At 41.7% G+C, this 21470-nt stretch overlaps 1 protein-coding gene across 2 annotated transcripts; it reads right to left on the bottom strand.

The window, feature by feature from the left end:
* Positions 1-6779: 6779 nt before the first annotated feature.
* Positions 6780-17438, bottom strand: klhl26 (kelch-like family member 26). 2 transcript variants are annotated; one of them, XR_014601541.1, is made up of 9 exons: positions 17238-17438; positions 13445-13630; positions 12475-12610; positions 11828-12082; positions 11200-11391; positions 10161-10511; positions 9753-9915; positions 8629-9384; positions 6780-8598 (listed from the first exon to the last, which is right to left on the bottom strand). XR_014601541.1 is itself a non-coding variant. In XM_084067746.1 (8 exons), the coding sequence occupies exons 1-8, from the start codon at positions 17285-17287 to the stop codon at positions 8900-8902; spliced, it is 1818 nt and encodes a 605-aa protein (XP_083923872.1). In that variant the 5' UTR covers positions 17288-17438; the 3' UTR covers positions 6780-8899. The 2 variants fall into 2 exon arrangements, 1 of the variants encoding a protein (XP_083923872.1); XM_084067746.1 differs by having other exon boundaries at positions 6780-9384.
* Positions 17439-21470: the final 4032 nt, after the last annotated feature.

The following is a 21470-nucleotide window of genomic DNA, read 5'->3' on the forward strand; positions in this document are numbered from 1 at the left end:
AGATTGGAGTATAAGTATGTTTTGATTTTATGATAGGATAAGAAAGACAATTCCATCAATCAAACTATGTGAATATAGAACCCTAATTTGGAACTTCAGAACAATGCCGAAATTGGGCCATTGCCATGGGGCAAAATAATCTTTCCTCATGAGATGTTAAAAACAGCAGTTATTGTCAATTATACTGTATGTTCATCACTTAGCAATTGTACCATTTAGAATGCTAATAGTAAATGGTGCATTTATAGCACCTTTATACAATAACCATTATTACATTCACACACCAATGGCAGAGGAAACCATGCAAGGCACCAACCTGCTCATTAGGAGCAGTTAATAGGTTATATGTGTCTTGCTCAAGGACACTTAGACACTAACCCAGGGGGAGATACACTGCTAGGATCGAACCTTCTGATACCCAAGTGGCTGTTCTACCTCCTGAGCGACTGTCACTACAGTAACCAAAATACATTTAACCACATAAACCCTCTATAGGCCTACTTTAGGGGTCCCCCAGCACAACTATGTGAAAAGACAAGAGATTACATAAAATCACCCATTTCATCTGCTGGACTTCCAAACAGGACTGTTTGAAGACTCCAGCTTTTTGAAAATGCTTACTGGGATGAGAGAGGCAGAACACATTATCACTTCACTGGCTCCTGATACAATGCAATCCATTTCAACCTACAGTACTCAATTATTCATTGGTTACAAGGCTCTTTATGGTTTAGCTCACAAATGCATCTCTGATGTCACTATGATCCTATCATTCAGTGGTTGAAGAAGTACTCATGCGTGATTTTTTTTTAAACTTTGCAATAGGGATGGGACGATAATTGTTATTAACGTTTATCATGATAAATAAACGCTCACAATAATCGTATCGCAGAGATTATCGTATCGCAGAATAGGGATGCTGGGGGTTCAAGTTGTTAAAGTGGCATTTGAAGTTTTAAGCATATTTTGATTATCGTGATATTATCGTTAATCGCAATTATTTTTGCCACAATAATCGTGACATGTCATTTTCATATCGTCCTATCCCTACTTAGCAATACCACAATGTAAAAAAAAACTCTGTAACACGTAAAAGCCCTGTAAAAGTGTAAAAGTATTGGCATCAAAATATACACAACTCACACTGTGACGCGTTGTGAGCTTAGAACAGCTCTTTTTGAATAGCGGAATGATAGAATAGGCCTTAATTGTATGTTAAATGTATGTTCTGATCGTAATGAGCCAAATCTACATTTGCCTCTGAGATGTAGTGGAGTAGAAGTATAAACTATCGAGAAATGGAAATACTCAAGTAAAGTAAAAGTACTTTGAAAATTGTACTTAAGTAAATGTAGTTACTTTCCACCACTGCTACTAGATTCTAGAACAAACTGCCTGCTGACCTGACTCTACAACTGTCCCCTAAAGAGAAAGAGAGAGAATCACTGTAAGAGTAAGTGTGAGTATTTGTCATCAATTGTTTTGTTATTGTGTATGCATGGATGGTTGTTTATAAAGGATTTATATTAGGAGGTGATCTGGAGAGACAGAGGACTGCTGGAGGACTGCCGGACAGTCTGTAGCCAAAAGACTGTGGTAAAACCTGCAAGGAGGTTTAAAAATCCATCAAGGCAGAATGAGATGTTTGTGCCTTGCAGAAGCAACGACGACGCAACGCACAAAAGAATGCTCACTTCTGGTCAGACGAAGTAGGAGCCATGCAGGCCCGGGTGCAACACACAGTGCCAGAGCCTCCTAGTGTCGCCAACACCTGCTGCAACATCTCATCAACCACCCTAAGCGCCCAAGAGACAGTGGGGCCAGTACAGTAGTAGTACCACGCCACTTAGACACAGACCGGGGTCTGATCAGCCTCAGTCGGGTCGCCTGGAGGAGGGTGTCTGTTGCAAGACCCGAAACACCCAGTGACTCCAGAAAACAACGCTGATGATGAGTCCAAGTTTGAGCATCAGTTGATGTTTTATTAACAGCTATGTGTGGAGGGGCGTTTTACTGTACGTACGAACGTATGTACGTACATACGTACGCACGTGCACGCATGCACACATGCACACGCGCACACACGCACACGCACACACACACACACACACACGCACGCACGCACGCACGCACGCACGCACGCACGCACACACACACACACTTTCTTTACTTAAAATGAGTCCTATCCATTTATTATTTGCTATACACAGCTATAGGCCTGTTGGCCTGTGGCTGTTTAGAACTAAAGAAGAAACACAACTTAAACAAGTGTTCTAAGGGACCTGCGCGTCTTCTTTGATAAACCCCTGGAAGTTTTTTTTTTTTTTTTTAAGTTCAATGGCATGTAACAATCTGAGGAAAATAAAAAAATAAGACATCTTAAGTTTGAAGACCAGTTGCAGGTGGAAAATATAGATGAATTTTGTGACACACTGGATGTGTTCATTTGTGCATCTAGAAACATATACAGCAATAGTTGTTTTAATACATTTAATAAAGGATACACATAAAGATACACAGAAGTCTACATTCCCCTTAGATTACAGTGGGCTCCTTTATAATGCACTTCAGTAGTATTAATTAATGTGCTTCTTAATGAGACATACAACATCGCAAAGACACAAGGCAAACGGTGACAGTTTCAAAATGGCTGCTATCATTAGGGCTGCAAGTGCAACTACCGAATATTTTCTTCACAATTATTCTATCAATTACTCTTACGATTAATAGAATAATCGAGAAGCACAGGGTTCTTTAACATATTTTTTACATTTGTGATATATCAATGAATCAATAACCTACTTAAGCGTTATACTTTGTCAAACACACTGGTGTTATACTAAAATAGTGAAAATAGCCGAGCTTGTAGATTTTCACTATTTTTGGAATAGGGCTTAAAGGGGAAATCCACCCATTTTCAATATTTAACTATGTCATTAATATAGCATAAAGGAGTTGTCGTGATGAGTCATCACGTTGTAATTTGCAATGTTAAACTCACAATCAATCCTCCAGTTCAAGGCAACACAGAAAGGGGGGAACTTTTTTCTTATTTCCACACAACTCCTTTATGCTATATTAATGACATAGTTAAATATTGAAAATGGGTGGATTTCCCCTTTAAGTGGTTTGTAAGTGTGGGTCTCGAGGAGACACCAAGTTTCTAGTAGATTGATTATTAATCAATCAATCCTCAATTATTTGTATAATGAATACGTTTGATTAACTGTTGCAGCTATACTCCTCATGTTTGCATGTAAAGGACAAAGGACCGTTTTCACAGAGGCATCACAGCAGGGAAAGACAACACAGCTGCAGCTATAATAATCTAATTAACGGTGATGGGTACATTTGGTTAGAGCAGTGGTTCCCATCCCTCAGGGGTCCTTGACGGGGTTCCAGCAGTTCCCCAGGTAAATTATTGATAGTAATTAATGGACCCTTACAGGTCTGTAACTCAAGAGCATACAAATGCACCAAATGGACCCTTACAGGTATGTAACGCAGAGAGTGTAAATGAAACCAAATGGCCTGGGTCCATTTGTACTAGCCTGGGACCAGACGAATCTGCCAACGCAAGGCTACATTTGTACACCATCAAGAGTTATGAGGGTTTGTGGCCTAATGCAGAACAAATTGGGAGTCCTTGAAATTAAAACATTTGAGAATCAATGCATTAGAAATCACTGACAACACTGGCTGCTTCTTCTTTATCTAAAGCAAACTGACTCAATTTAACCACATGAGCCCTAGCCTCCCTATTTTGGGCGTGTGATAATAGGCGAACATTCAAGGAAAATAGATCTATAAGTGATTTGTAGAGGTTTGTAGAGGGGGCCAAGTATAGAACCCTGGGGGACCCTTGTCAATGACGTATAGGTTTAAGTGGTTAAGTGCATGTGCTATTGAGGAACCAAGCTACTGTCTTTAATGGAGTGTGGGAGAATTCAGCATTGAGTCCCAGTTGATTCCTAAAACACTGTCCAGGAAGAGACACACTTGCAGGAGGAGAGTTTCCAAAAAAAAAAAAAAGCGTGTTTCAAAGCGTTTTCAACCAGGAGCTATTTTTATATCACAGAGCCTACACCCCTTTTTATTAACTTATAAATGCATTGTGAGAGCTCGGTCTCAAAGGTGCTGAAAAAATTCAAAGACGCAGAGCACCTGCAATAAAGAGCCTGTAGAGTAGGCCAACAATGTCAACTGTTCCGCCCCACCATCTCCTACAGCCACCAAGATAGCTGTATGTACAGTACAGCCCCCAAGATGGCCATAGCTGGAAGGCCGCAAGTCTTGGCAGCAGGCCTGCACCACAGCATGACCCAGGAGGCTGCTCGCAGAGCCTCCAGGAGATCGCTTCTGCAGAAGATCAAGGCTCATGCCACCAGCTCCATCTGTAGTACTAAGTGTTCAGATGGAATATGATGTTTTTCGGTAGAAGATTGCCCTGCAACATCAGTTGCAGCTTGTCCTTACCCTGCTACGACATGTTTATGAAGTGTTCCAACAACCGTGCATATCCCCTACAGACATAAGTAAAACTAAATCTATTAGCAGCCAAGTCATCATTCTTATTGTACATCTTTGTCAATACTGCTACGAGAAGAGCAGCAGTGTCACTAAAATAAAAATTACCCTTACTGTAATGTGTCAAATGATTACTTTTCCCAGATCTAGCTATCCACTTTCATGCAGTTGACAAAACATTTGTTGCAACGTTATATGCACAGGTAGTCAACCCAAGAGACAGAAGCATGTGCATTAGACAAGACAGTATAGACCAAAGACAGTAACACTGTAGACTGACTTCTACATAAATGCACACATATATATACTTCCTCGTGCGACAAACAGCTAAATTAGCAGACCACCAAGCTAACACATCGGCATGTTGTAAAGGTTTAACAATGTATATTTTTTGTTCGCATAACATGTCCAAAATAGGGACACCAGGATTAAAGTGGTTAATGTAGCTGCCAAAGAGTTGTAAATTGCACTTTTGATACAGCATACTGTCATGTTGATCAAGTAGCAGTTTTGTGTGTTATGTGCAGAATGAGGATTGTTAAAAAACGCTTACAAAAAGGAACCCATCTGTGCAACAATAACCTCATCACAATAACCATATCAAGCTGAAGAACAACTGTTCCGTTTTGTGCAGCTGCATTACCATATAAAGCAATATGCTGATATGATTTACATTAAAATTCACTTATATGAAGAACATCTCTCCAGCTAGAGTCTTGTGTGGTGTCTTGAACAAGAATCAAATCAAAACAATCTTTAGACATAACTGCATCAACGCTGTTAGGGGCAGTGTCCACAGAAAGCGTAGTTTTTTTTAGCGGGGATCGCTTTGATCAGTAATTCGCAAAAATATTCATGTCAAGGACCCCCAAATTGATACAGTATGTATTTGGTTGCTGACCGCATCTGAAAAGATGTTGTGCCAGGGACCCCCATAAGAGAAGATTTGTGTTAAAACATAAAAAAAAAAAAAAAAAAAAATCAACCTTTCCCACATTTTGTTCAAGACTCTCTCTTTCAAAAAATAGCAAATCTATACAAGCTCAAGCTAGTAGATCAGCTATTTTTGAATAGCCAAAGTATAACATTGGGTTAAGATGGTTAAACTGATTTTGATGCTATATGAACACATTTAGCTGGGGACCCCTTGGAACCCCTTCAAGGACCCCTGGGGTTCCCCAATTTAAGAACCAGTGGCTTTGACTATCGTGTGCAGAGCACTACACATGCACTGAGCAAGACGTCACTGCTCAATGACTGTCGCCATGTCTCTTGTCTCTCCAACCTTAATCTCGTGCCACCAGGAATTCCACACGGAGGAAAGCCTGGTTTTCATCTGGTCTAGGCCACACCTACTGTAGAATTCTATAATGGGGCGGCAGTGGCTCAGGGGTAGAGTGGCCGGTAGAGCGGCCGGATGGCAACCGGAAGGTTCCCAGTTTGATCCCGGGCTCCCCCAGAGTTAGTGTCGAAGTGTCCTTGAGCAAGAGACTGAACCCCTAATTGCTCCTAATGAGCAGGTTGGTGCCTTGCATGGTTTCCTCTGCCATCGGTGTATGAATGTGTGTGTGAATGGGTGAATGTAATGCACAATCTATGTAAAGCGCTTTGGATAAAAGCCCTATATAAATGCAACATTTACCATTTATAAAGTGGTTTCCGGTTGGCACCGCTTTGTTTTTGTTCCCCCACATGAATGCCATACATTAGTCTAGTCTCGACAGTCGCACTATGAGTTGGAATAAAAAGATGGATGTACCAAACAAGGTATTCCATGGAGTACTTGAAGAAATTTGTTAGATTCATCACATCTAATCTGGTTGAGAGGAATCATTTTAGATGAGCATGTTGTTTTGCAATAGGCCCGCCTATTGACGCAAACGTATCCACTGTAGACTGGATCAGAAAACTGCAAAAGGAGTTGACCACAGTCTACTCCAACCGTCTGCGTAGGAAAGTGACATTGATGCGCGGCACTCCTCTCCTAAAAGTTGAATATAATGAATAAATAAATTAAATAAATGCTGGACGCAGAGAGTGCTGAAGTGCGATGCTCGACTAGGAAGAGGAGAGCTCCAGAGCGTCATTACCATAGAAATGCATGGCAGAAAAGCATTGGCAGCTCAGAAAAAAAAAGATTTATCTGGAAATGGCCCCTTAAAATACAGTACAATCAACATGTCCAACAGTCTATTAACACCTTTGCACAGCAAAAATGCTGATTAAACTTATAACAATGTGGGGAAATTAAATTATTTGTTCCAAAATAACATTTTACATTATAATCTCAATTTTAACACTAAATTAAATGATGGTACTTTTGCAAAGGATAATACAGTATATAAAACAATAACACTTACTAACTGTATTTCCTTTAAGTTTCACAATGATTGAAAGATATATATATATATATATATATATATATACTCAAGGTACAATCCCCCTCCCCCAATGGATATAGGCTATAACTTCAATATAACTGTACATAGTGACTTGCTAACTGGTCCATGGTTGGCGTTATTCAAGTGTGCAAATGTTAAATTCTCCTCAAGGGCATTTGCACAGGAACTAATGGAAAGGTTTTAGAGCTTACATACATTCCAACCAATCCATTCCTACACACATGAGATACAGGGCACATTGCAAAGTCTTAAGTATTTTCTTTCGCTTTCTGCTTGGAGTTCCTTTCCTGTATGATCATAAACCACTGGCATACTACTAACTATCCGAACACCTTGAATTATTTCTGGACGTATAACTTCCGCTGTCATAAATGTGTCTTGCAGAGCAGTTGGTTCCCAACCTGTTCTGGATCAGGGTCCACTTGAAATCTCAAAAGTGTTCACGGCCCACCCATCTGACCTCTTAACGGCTGCCGCGTTGAGTGGTCAGGCCGCGTGCATTTTAGTTTATGTTAACGATCGATCGATTGTGTTCCGGGCTCCAGCTAGGATCAATGGAACTAACGTGTTACACTTTAAGTTCCAATTTATCAGTATCACAATGAAAACACAGGTTTTAAAGACCTTACATACATTTTCAATATTAATCTTATATTAAAATCTAACGAGTTTTGCCTGGATGGCTCTATTGGTGCTTGTGCCTTAGCTGATGCTGGATAGGAGGGACTGGAGGGCAGCGATCAGGGAGTCCCGAGATAGTGTTGGCTAGTCTGCACTCTCGCATTGCAGTGTTTTGCCAATTATTTGAAGGCTGACTTGCTATATCCTAGCGGCCCACAGGTTGGGAATCGCTGATGTAGAGAACTCCGCACAAAGATTAAAACGTTATGATGCTTGCCGTAGCATTCATTATACAAACCTAAGCCATAGGAAGGAAAATTTCAACGATACACTGTATAGAATAAAAGTTCAATTGCTTGATTGCTTTTCATTCCCTCAAATGTACATCGTACACGAAAAAAGAAAAGGACACGACGGCACCAGCGTGTGAAATGTTCACAACAAAACTGTGTTGACTCAACACTCAGCAGCAGCACATGGAACCAAAACCATCACAGTTGTCAGGTCGAGCCCCTTCTCTTTAGGAAACGTACTGTACAGTGGATACTAATGGCATTAATGTGCATATACTGTAGTAAGTTATGTCTTCACCATAAGCCACATACAGTAGTTAGTAGTTTCGTAGTACATATATTACGTGTTCAACCAATGTACATGTAAATCACGCAATGTTCTAATTTCACGACCACTCAGCATTTAATCGCAAGGTTATATCCATGTTTTTAATGTTATTTTTTGATATAGCATAACATTCTCGCGATTAAATGTTGAGTTGTTATAAAATGAATAACAAATGAGAACATTTCGTGATTTACGTTGTTTGAATATGTACTATAGAACTAGTAACTACTGTATGTACAGTATGTTACTGTGTGTGCCCTTATTATGTATTTTTGTCCTACATAAATGCAAGCTTTGTTGAGGGTGTATACTGTACTTTTGTTCATTATTAAGGGTATCAATAGTACTTTCTCTTGCCCTATAAATGTCTCTTAACTGTTGTACTGCCTCTGGCGACTGAAATTCCCCCAGCAGGATCAATAAAGATCTTATCTTATCATTGCTGTCAGGTGGAAACATTGTAAGTCCAAAACCGTTCCTTTTTTAAATTATTATCTTAAAAACAATTTAAAATAGTTAAAAAAGACGACCTACAAGCCCACATTGTGAGCTTGTAGATCTGCTATTTTCACTATTTTTCCACGACACTCTTTGATGACGTAGTGCAATGGGGGCATCAATTTATGAAGAAATACAAAACTAAAAGTATGTTACTTATGGTGAGACATAGCATCAGTATCCATTGTTTCCTAATGAGATCGCGTTGGTCAGGTGGTGTTGATCAGGGCTCAGCGCTGAGTGGTTGTTTGTGGAAGTATAATCGGCGTGCACGCGATGCCCGCAAAGGACTCCGGGAAGTGCAGGTCCCTCTCCCACTCGTCCGTCTCCGTGTTGTAGACCTGCACGATGCTCGTCACGTTGTTCAGGTGCCAGTTGTAGCCTCCCACCACATAGATCCTCGTGTCCAATAGGCAGCAGCCCGCCTCCGACTGGCCCGCCCTCATGGGGCTGACCGTGGTCCACTGGTCGTTGTCGGGGACGTAATACTCGACCGCCAGCACGTCGAAGCAGCGGTCCACGTGGTCCATGCGGCCCCCCAGGGCGTAGATCCGCTCCCTGGCGTTGATCATGGCGTGCAGCACTCTGGGCTCGTTCATGGGGGCGCGGAAGTCCCACTGGTCGGCGGCGGGATCGTAGCAGTGGAGGCTTTTCTTGTCGTCCAGTGAGACGCCGTAACCCCCGGACACGTAGAGCTTGGTCCCGCAGGCAGTCCCTGCAATGTGGGGGTGCAACGGTTAATCGAACAAATCCCTTTAATTGATAATGTAATGAAATATTCGATTAATAAGCAATCCCTATTTTGGGCATGTCATTACTGTATAGGCTAATAGGTGAAAAGCTAAAGAAAAAAAATCAAACAGTGAAAATAGCATTGTGGGCTTGTTACTGTAGATCTGCTATTTTCACAGCTTTTTGCATGACACAGCAGAGAAAATAACATGGATTCATTGATATATTAAAATATATACACGCATTTATAATGTAAATAGATATAAAAACATGCTTCTCAAGTAGTCGATTAATAGAAAGAGTAATTGATAGAATAATCACTAAGTAATTAATCGATAGTTACTGCTCTACCTGCATGACCCCAGATTCTGCGCTTCAGCGGCTCCACATAAATCCACTCATTCTTCTTGGGGCAGTAGCACTCCACGGATGACAGGCTGCCGGACCGGTTGCGCCCCCCTGTGGCATACAGCTGTCCATGCAGGACATTCAGCTGGAACTGGATCCGGCCCTCCTGTATGCAGGGGTGTAACAGTTAATCGATTTTATGAATTATAAATGAATATTGAGCAATTTAAAAAAAAGGCAGGGTAAGGGATTTTCTTTGATTCAAATGGGTTTGTTCAGTAACAGGAATCTCCATGTCTCTTCAGCTCTTTATTAAACAAAAAAAATGCGTTTTCATGTCAGGACCGGATTAATGGAAAAAAGCAATCAACAGAATAAACCCCAGAAAACAATGGATGGTTGCAGTCCTACCTGCAGGGGCGGGACGCGCAGCCACTGGCTCAGGTGCGGGTCGTACCGGAAGCAGCTGTCGACCGCTCCCTCCCCACTGCGGTACTGCAGGTGCTGCCCGCCCACCACGTACACAAAGTTGTCCATCACGGCCACGCACGCGTGGCTGCAGCCCGTCTCCATCTCCGTCAGCTCCTTGTACTGGCGCGAGGCAGCGTCCGGGAGGTAGTAGACCTTGGCGCTCACCGTGCGGTCGTTGTCCGTGTACGGCGTGCCGCCGAAGGTGATGAGTGACATCACATCGGAGCGGATGAGGGTCCGCGGCGAGCGCATCTCATGCTGGCGGAACGGCAGGATCTGGTAGTTGAAGGCCTCGAGGATCAGAAGAATGATAATCAATTAGGTTTCATTGTCACGTCAGAGGTCTACAGGTGTACAAAGAAGTGGCTGAAATTCTTTTTTGTGCAAGCTCTTTTGTAGTTTTCAGGGAAAAAAAGCTGGGGGGGGGGTGAGGAAGGAGGAAAAAACCATAGGGAAGAAAAAGAAAAAAAAAACAAAGATCTGTACATATTAGGGCTGGGCAATTAACTGAAAATGTATCGAAACTGACATTTAGAACCAATAAGTGACTTAATCTTGCTCATGTACAGTAGGTTAATCGAATAATTGACAAAAACAATTCTTATAGATTTTCCTTTATAAATCGACAAAATTAATTAGTCTCATTAACTAATAACTATTAAGCCCTGTATTATACTTTAATGTAAAATAGTGGCGTGCAAAAATAGCGAACATAGCCGATCTACAAGCACATAGCCTTGTGAGCTTGTAGATCTGCATAATCTTTTTTCTATGTCGCCAATTAGTTGTAATCGAGGCAAAAGTTTGAAATAATCGTAATATTGATTTGAAGTCATATCGCCCAGCCCTACGCATAGCATAAAAAAGCAGCAGTACATGAGGTTAGACATATAAGGTGTAAAAAGCAGCAGGTTACATACATGAGGTTAGACATAAAGTGCAAAAAGTGGCAAGGCATCGGTAGGTCCACATACTGTACCTCCAGAAGGTACTGCCGACATCGCTCGTCCTCAACCATGATGCCCACCGTCTGGACGCTGTCCACCAGCTCCGATGAGCGCATGAGAGGGAAGCGCACGTATCGGAGCACGCCGTCCGCCTCCTCCCGGCGCGCCTCGTCATGCTGAAGCCAGCGGACGGCGGCGTGGAACAGGTCGATTTCGCTGCAGTTCTTTAAAAGGCAGAGCAACAGATCAATTTAAGATAATTTGGCATTCTAATAAAACATAAATATGTGGTATAAATGTTGGAAAAAGGGGTTTGAACGGATAAATCTGCCCCCCCCCCCCAGCAGTTTTGGGATGTCAAAAGTGCAACATGGTAGACTCACCCAATAAACATACATAACATACAAGGATACGTGGCACTAGCCTGGTAAACCATCCCGGTCACATAAATTCAGATTATTGCGCGTCTTCTGCAGACCGGTCTGGAGAAGACACATGATAATGTGAATTCACGTGACCGGGATGGTTTACCAGGCTATACGTGCACATCAACATACATATCATTTTACCTCTTATAATAGAGAGGCTTCCAGAGCATTGCAAATATGTCTGTCAGATACTTCAATATCAGAAGTTGTTCCGTTATCTGTTGTCCTATACCTTTAATTTGTTACTCTTCAGGAAGAAGACGAGACGCTCCACGGGGAGGTGCAGGAAGTCCTCCTCCTCGGCAATCTGCAGGAAGTGTCGGCAGGTGAAGGCGTCCACAGACTCCTTGAGGGAGGCCAGGTTGAAGGTGGTGGCCATCTGGCCGATGTGGAGGCACGTCTCCACGCTCATGGCCGACTTGAGGAACTCCTCGCACAGCTCCACCACCGGCACCATCTGGAGGAACACGGCTGCACCCAGCACGTCCTGAATGGAGGCGTGCAACAGTTAAATCGAACTAATCGATTTGGTCAATTATTTAAAAACTAAACTTAATTTAATAACATAATCAATTAGTAATTGATATCTATTTCATAATTATGCGAAACGTTTTAAAAAGGTTCACAAATATTGAAAACAGCCCATCTACAACCTCATAATGCATCATAATGCAATGTGGTTGTACATCTGCCCTTTTCAATATTTTTGCACAACTGACAATGTTGTGCAATGAAGTATAAATACCAGCATATAAAAATGATATCACATTTTCTAAAATATTGTAAAATCTTGCTTCTTCATTATTTGATTAATCGGAAAAGCAAATCAATAGAATAATCGCTGAGAAAAGAATGGATAGTTGAATGCAGCCCCAATACCTGAATGCAGTCCAGGTCCAGGGTGACCTCCGCACTGTAGGCAAAGTCAATGATGTGTTTGAGGCCTCGGGCTGACAGGCCCTTCAGCTCTATGGTGTCCTGGTTGGACTCTCTCATGCCTCCGGTAAACATAGCTCTGCAGCACAGGAGGAGATGGCATTGGTGATGGAAGGGAATAGGATGTCATTGCTGTCGGGCAGAAACCTCTTATCTCCATATTCAAACTTTCTGTGTTTTTTCACTGCTGCCATGAATGAACGCCCTACTTCATCATACTACAGTGTCACACAAAAGTAGCAGATCTGCAAGCTCAAAACGCGGCGCGGCGCGTTTTGAGCTTGCAGATCTGCTACTTTTGATATTTTTGAATTTGAATCCTCGGATTTTGACATGTGAGGTTTCCACCCGACAGAGACGATATGCAGCAGATTGCTTTACAGAGATGTCAAACGATCTAAATATAATAAGGAAGTGGTTCTGATATGGATACGGTTGAGATGACATTAGAGTTGGATGGCAGATCATGGCACACCCAAGATAATTGTGAAAAATAGAGAACTCTTCAGCCAAAAGAGGGAGACGGGGGGGGAAACAAATCATCAAGTGTTTAAAACAAAACAAGCTTATTTTTCCCCCTTTTATTTAACCTTTTTCTCCCAATTTAGTTTTAATGCCAATTAATTCCTCCCCGCACAATACAATTCTGTGACAGGTGCCGACTCAGCCCGTAGGAGCTGCTAGTGCGGTGACAAAGTTCTTCGCTGTACACTGCTGTACAAGAGCATCGCGCAAAAGTAGAGAAAATATAATTAAATAAATTAAAGTGAATGTGGTTATGTCTTTTTATAAATAAATATTTAACCAATCAAGAGTATTAACAAGAGGTTGTGGCAAAGCCACAAGCTCTTTTCCTGAAAAGGAAATTTCCACCCAACAACAAGGCCGACAGCGACAATAAATGACCTCTCACCTGAAGTAGTCACTGCAGGAGGCCAGCACAGCCTTGTGGACTTGGAATTGCTCCTCGTTGATGGACAGCACCACGTCCAGCAGTTGTCCCTGGTCTCTGAGGACCGCCAGGCCCCGGAGCAGCGTGGCGCTGTGGCTGGGTGCTGAGAACGTGCAACGCAGTGTGCTGTTCTTGTTGTTAGCCATACTGGAAGAGAGAGAGAGAGAAGACCTCTCGTCATCACTTTCAGGGACTCACATCGACGTGCATCTCTTTACTGGGTTTCCACCAGTGGTGTAAAGCAGGGGTTTTCAACAGGTGGTCCGTGGACCACTGGTGGTCCATGAAGGTATTGCATGTGGTCCCTAACTGACCATGCATTTAGTAATGGTGGAAAGTGAATTAGGTTCTTCCATGGAACAGTACACTAAATGACCTGAGGTGACCTATGATGATGTGTCAATGTTGTCAGTTACTGGGAAGTCGGAGGTCAAAAGATTCCACATAAAATCTGAAGAAGTGTACCGGATTGCCTGATTGAGTCATCATTATTAGGAAATGTGCCCATATAATCGCATGTGTCTTCTCACTCAATATAAGATACAAATCAGGAATAGGTGCCACGTGGGATAGGAATAGATCACTAGTAGTCCGTGGACTATTGATTGAGAAACAGTGGGATGCATAGACATGTTTTGGGACATGTTTTTTAAGAACAAAATCAATAGCCAAAAACAATTTCCAAACATTTTCCAAAACATTTGATTAATTCCAAACCTTTTCCAGGCCTGGAAAACAGTTTTTCTAATATTTCCAGGAATTTCATGACCGTGGGAAGTGGGAACCCTACTGTAAGGCTGTGTTCACTTTCATTTTCAATAGAAGCCAGCGATATGAAGATACAAAGCAACGTCCAAAGTTTGTAGCTGCTACTAAGAGTCTACAAAGCAACAATCCAAGTTAGGATGGCTTCAACTGCAGCTACAAAGCTACAAAACAAACAAGTGTTGTTTAACTATTTCCACTCACCTTCTCTCTTCAAACAATTCCTGCTTGTAATGGAGGGAAACTAATTATTTACGACGTCAGCCAGGCAGTTTCGTGTTCTTTTTAACCCCAGGCTTTATATTTGACGCATATGTAATATGCGTTATGAGCGTGTTGATCAATACTTCAGCAGACAGATATGCTGTGTTGCTTTGTATCTGCCAGTGTGAACGCAGCATAAATCCTGATTCTAACGTTGTTGCGCAAAGGTGTCGCACACCAAAAACAGCAGACCTACAAGCTCATAAAGGTCTGGTGCTGTTTTCCGGGCTCGGTGCCGTTGTATGACAAAGCGTAAATTATTAGGCACGATATTTCCCTTTTTGGGCGTTCAACTGACACTCTCCACTGGAGTGAGTGACATCTGAACAAAGGATGTGTGTGACAGTAACTGAGCACTTCCCTCTTCCTCAGATGTTTGACGAAAACATGACAACGTGCTACTCTTTGTCGTCTCTTCAAAAGATAAAAATAACTACCGTAACTGAAATTTGGTAAAATATGATGCATTACTGTATTTAGGACCTTTATCCAAAGCGCTTTGCAACATACTTTACATTCACCCATTAACACACATTCACACACGGTGGCAGAGGAAACTGCACGCAAGACACCAACCTGCTCAACGGGAGCAGTTAGGGTTAGTTCAGCGTCTTGCTCAAGGACACTTTGACACTAACCCAAGGGGGGTGGCCGCTGGCCGGGGATCGAGCCGATGCCGCTCCTGAGCCACTGCTGCCTGCTGGTCATGTATTTAGCTGTAACCGTGACTAGCTGTCAGTTGTTTTCAGCACAGCCACATGTCCAGTCAGTGACATAACATGTTGGACACATATATACTGTACAACATAGGCCTTATGAAAATACTAGCCTATTCCCGTAGTTCTCAACCTGCGGGTGATTTTGATCGGGTCCCCAGATGACCGTGAAGTGTCAATTTAAGGACTTTTAAGACCTTTTTAATACCATCCAAAAAAAAGAAAGAAAAGAAAAAAGACCATTACGGCATCAAAAGTAATCAATCAACAAACTATACTATAAAAACTGGTCAAACATTGGCCAAATTGACAAATAATATAAGAGGCAAGAATTGTGAAAATAGACGATCTACAAGCTCACAACGCCTCCCAACGCGATCTGTTGTGAGCTTGTAGATTGGCTATTTTCACAATATTTATCTGTGGAACCGAGTCAAACTAAATTGAATGCCTCAACTCTTACATTCCAAGTGCTGGTCAGGGTGGGTCCCTAGTTCAAATATCTACAAGCTCTAAAATCCTCACACTGCGAGGTGTTTTTCTCTTTCTTACGTAATATTTGACAATTTGGCCAATTTGGTATTAAACACTCTTATAAGTCATTAAATTGTAACTTCAGAAATGTGCAGATACCCTGGCTGTATAGAGGATATGCGCATGCTTAAAGTGAATGGCATATCGAGTGGCAAAGCGAGTGGCAAAGCAACATGCAAAGTGAGTTTAACATTGTTAAATGTTGTTTAATGCAATCAGATATGACTTTTCTTTTGGATGCATGGGCTGTCAAGGCCAGAAAGTTTTTTTTTTGACACTCAGTAGGCATTCCTGCATAACTTCCGGGTTTGATGATGATGTCACACGCATATCCTCTATACACTTATACTGTATGTTGGTTTGTTTACTGTTGAGTGAGAAAACAATTAAGCTAATCATCTGGGGACCCCCCAAAATAATTTGGGGACCCCCAATTTGGGAACCATTGGCCAACAGTACAGGTCATTGTTGCAGAGTGTATCTCTATGCACAAGCATATTAGCTTACTGGATTAACAGCCAATGTGTAATTGGTCCCTGGGCGCAGGCTTCAAGTTCAGGTGGTGTACATTTTAGTCTGTTAATTAATCATGTCAACATCATCATGTATCATGTAGCTATTGACACTGTTTATATTGTAATCAGATCCTGCAAAATAAAAATAGACAGCCTACTGCCGCTGTTATCAATGGGACAGGGCTTTCTCAGTGCTGACAAATAACTGGCTGTACGACAGACATCATAATACATTTTAGTTAGCCTATCAACAACTGGGCACCAACACCATCTGGGCACTAGGGACATGTGGGCACCTGGAGGAGTGGACACTTAGGGGTGGAGATAACTGGGCACCTGGAGAGGTGGGCACCACACAACAGGGCACAGAAACCATCTGGGCACTAGGGACATGTGAGGCACCTGGATAATAAAAAAAAAAAAAATTGGCTCAGGAATGCGACATAAACAAAGAAATCTCCATGAATTCAAGGCTCCATGGGTCCCTTTATTTAAGTTTGCATTTGGTGGTGCATAGATGACAATGCATCTTCACTTTATTACTGTTTTAGTTTAATATAATACAAACAAAAACATGTAATATGCATGCAAATAGGCCAAACATCCTCGGCGTTTCCTGGACATAGGCTGCAGAGCTGGAACTCTTCTCTCCAGGCTTTCGTCTGCAAATAGGGGCGTTAAGGCGCACCGAGGATTCCCATATGGCAGTGGAGGGGTCCCAGGGACCCTCAGGGTTCCCCTTGAGGGGGTTCCAAATGGTATAGTAGTAACTGTGAGAGTGTGCAAAACGGAACCAAACGGATCCATTTTGCACACTCTCACAGTTATTTGGGATCCTTGAAATTAAAACGTTTAGGGACCACTGCCATAATAGGAAGGTAACACAGGGGCCCAAAGGGGGCACCCTGACGCACCCCCACGGCGATCATCCAAAGACACTTCTCTCGGGGACATCCTCACCTGTTCTGCGGATGATTCGAGGCAAAATCCCCCCCATCCGACTCGGCCATCTTCTAGCACAGTGTGACAGCAGGGTGCATGGAGCATGTTTAGGTGCATTAAGAGCAGGTCAAAGGGATAATAAACGCCCCATCCGTCAATAATGAAACGCATCAAGCCAGTAAGTTGTTTAGAAATGACCACCAACAACACTGCTGTCTGTCTGTCTGTGTTGTTGGAAATGATGATGACTTCCTCCAGGGTTGCCAGGTTTTGCGAGAGCAACAAGCAACCAGGTCTATGAAAACAAGTCCAAACGAAGCGACTGTCATAACATGGGGGCATCAGATGGGGTCCGCAGACAATAATACATATTAATTTGGGGGTCCTTGACTTGAAAATGTTTGAGAAACACATCAGCCAGCTCAAATAAACAACTACACTTTAGAAAAAAGGCCAAAAAAACGCAGCCAACTACAAATATTTACAAGCAACTTTACCAAAAAAAACAAGCCGAAAGTCGCTTATAATAAGCAGACATGGCAACGCTGATGACTTCCCTGTGTGTGTGCACGTCGTTGGAGCTTAATTCCCTGCAATGTCACACTTCTTGCCACTAAGCGGCGCCAAAGTGGTTTTATCTCTACAAAAAGGCTGGGTTTTCAATCTACATTCAGTGGTTCTCAAACATCTTTACGGGGACAGAGCTCTGCTCTGTACACGTATTGTTATTGGCAGTATTCTGTCACTTCTTCTTCTTCTTCTGCCACTTTTCGCAGTTCTGGCTGAACCGTGCTGTCGCTTTTTACGAAACTCGGCCATATGGTAGATGGTCATGAAAAACGATCAAAAAATAATTCTCACAATCTTTCGTCCAAAGGTGGCGCTATAGCACTCAATTGAAAATGCCAACTTTGACCAGGTACAACTCATGCCCTGTTTGACCTACAGCCATGAAACTTGGATACACATATGCGTCTCCTCATGCTGAACAACTTTCACCCTCTGACTTTTGACCTCTGACCTTTAGATCTCCCACCATTTTGAATTATATGAAAAACAGTCATTGGCTCCTAACTTCTGCATTTTTTCACTTATGGAAAATCCGTTGGAAATTTTTGTAGGCAGTGGTCCAAGGTTCAAGTGCTAAACGTTTCGTGCAGATTGCTCAAAAATCCCAGGAGGAGATAGATTTTAACTATTACAGTTTAAAGAAAATTATTCATCTGTGCCTAAAACATACATGCAGACTCACATTTCTTTGAAACTTTGCAGAAATGTACAGGGTCATTCCAAATATCACTGAAACCAATCTTACTCCAATTGGCCAAAAGGGGGCGCTATAGCAATTTTTTGAAAAGGCAGACTTTAAACAGGCATAAGTCATGCCTCGTTTGGCCGAAAGTCGTGAAACTTGCTTACACATGTGCCTTGACTCATGAGGAACACACGTATCGATTTGACCATTAAGCTCCGCCCTTAGATTTTCCGCAATTTTGAGCAGTTTGAAAAATACTTGTTTTTGCCAGTTCTGGCTTAACCGTGCATAGGCTTTTTACGAAACTCGGCCATATGGTAGATGCTCATGAAAAACTACCAAGAAATAATTCTCACACTCATTCGTCAAAGGGTGGCGCTATAGCACTCAATTGAAAGTGCCAACTTTGAACAGGTACAACTCATGCCCTGTTTGACCTACAACCATGAAACTTCGATACACACATGCGTCTCTTCATGCCCGACAACTTTCGTGGTCTGACTTTTGACCTCTGACCTTTAGATCTCCCACCATTTTGAATTATATGAAAAACAGTCATTGGCTCCTAACTTCTGCATTTTTTCACTTATGGAAAATCCGTTGGAAATTTTTGTAGGCAGAGGTCCAAAGTTCAAGTGGTAAACGTTTCGTGCAGATTGCTCAAAAATCCCAGGAGGAGATAGATTTTAACTATTACAGTTTTATGAAAATTATTCATCTGTGCCTAAAACATACATGCAGACTCACATTTCTTTGAAACTTTGCAGAAATGTACAGGGTCATTCCAAATATCACTGAAACCAATCTTACTCCAATTGGCCAAAAGGGGGCGCTATAGCAATTTTTTGAAAATGCAGACTTTAAACAGGCATAAGTCATGCCTCGTTTGGCCGAAAGTCGTGAAACTTGCTTACACATGTGCCTTGACTCATGAGGAACACACGTATCGATTTGACCATTAAGCTCCGCCCTTAGATTGTCCGCAATTTTGAGCAGTTTGAAAAACACTTAAACCCAGGATTTTTCAGCTATTTGCGTGAAACTGTATCATCTGTGTGATCTCCTTTTTCACAGTTACTTGTCTGTTGGGCCAATGGCGTCTCCCTTAAATGAATGCCTCACAATCTCAAGGTCGCCAGTTCAAGCCTCACTTGATGTAGACTTAATTTAAGTTGAATTGCAAACAACATGACTGTATCAATGAATACATGTGCAAATGGTAAAGATAACCTGAAATGCTTATTTGAGAGTAAGTTTTTTACGTATGACATACTTCATTCTGAAAATAGCTGATCTACAATCTCACAACTTTTCATGGTTTGTGAGCTTGTAGATCGGCTACTTTCATTAGTTTTGGTTCTGAGGAGATGTACAATTTCTTCATTGGTAAATGGCTTGTGAACGAGTGATCTTAGTGTTAGTGAAACAGGGGCTTGGTTCATGAAAGAAGGCAAGAGTTTATGATCTTCAACAGACAATATCAGCCTGGACAAAGCTATAGCACTATAGGTAGTGTTGCAGCCTATTAGTCTGAAGGTTGAGAGTTCGAATCCTGTTAATGGCAGTAGGTTGAGATGTCCAATCAAACCATTATGTTTCCATCTCTCTCTCTCATCAATCTATTGTTTCCATGTCACTCTCTCTCTCTTCAATCTATTCCGTTTCCATGTCTCTCTCTCTCTCTATTCACTGGCCCCGTATTATCGCTGCTTGCAGCTATATTTTAGTTTTAGAATAGAAAGAGAACGTGACGTCACACCACTGAAAGGAATAGCTGAAAACCTCACAAGATGGCGCCACCTGTCCATTGTACTCGATGGATGGGGTGGGGCTCGCTGGTTCTTGAGAGTTTACAGACATATAGCGATTCCCTCCCACTAGTAGGTCTGGGGACCACCTGGAACCCCTGGGGGTCCCCGGGCGCATAATGAAAATAATATTTTCTATTCTATATTTTCATTTCACATTTTGTGATCTGAGATATTCAGTTTTTAGTTCGGATAACTTCACATTTTAAATCTTATCTTGGTCTATTTTAAAATGTGTCTATTTACAATTTGTGGTCTATAGTAGTAGGCCTACTAATTGTAACAACAAAATGTGTTTCTAATGACAATTATGAATTTATGAACTTGAAATGAATATAAATGTCAATAAACAAACCAAACAAAACTAGTTATAGATATTATGAGTAAGCAATATGTCGTTATAACACATTTTTCTTAAAGCTACAATTTGTAACTTTTTTTTGTGTGAATAAGATTTTATTTTGATCAATCTATGGTCGAGTATGTTAATATAACTTACATAATTGGGGTGATGGTAGCATTTGGTCTCCCTGCTCATCCTGGTCTGGTTTTACCACTACTGGTACTGGCTGACAAGGGTTGGCCTACTGTAGGCCTACTGCCTGGAGGTCAAAATAAAAGTTCTCCCCTGAGCAAGCAGGCAGGCACTATTAGCTCAGTGCTAAAAAAGAAAGAAAATGTAATCCAGGCTAACATGAAAGTTACATATTGTAACTTTAAGTTAACTGTGTGTTAACTGTGTCTCCTCTGTTAATTTGAGAGTGTGTTTGGAGTGAACCATTGCCTAATGACCTCTGAACTAAGCAGTCAAAGGTCTGACCATGTGTTGTTGTCAGTATGGCTGATGTGTGTTCAAATATGTTGATGAACAGAATGTGACCATATGAAGCAGTGGTTCGCAAACGTTTTAGCTAGGGAAAAAGATTAACTTCTTTTTAAATAATAATTTAAAAAGATTGTAGTATAGCCTAAACGGGGAAAAAAGAAGCAATATTTACTCATGACCCCTACTCGTGACCCTGTACCTCTACAATTCCCTTCACCAATGACATACTAATTTGAGACTGAATCATATTCAAAATACAAACAAACGAACAATTCCCCCAATTTCATTCTGAGCCTTTAGGATGTACTGTATTCATTTGATGGCAGTTCCATCTTCTTTGTGACAAGTTTCAAAATGAGTCA

Source organism: Gymnoscopelus microlampas (assembly GCF_963454915.1).
Source record: "Gymnoscopelus microlampas genome assembly, chromosome: 9".
NCBI lineage: Eukaryota > Metazoa > Chordata > Actinopteri > Myctophiformes > Myctophidae > Gymnoscopelus > Gymnoscopelus microlampas.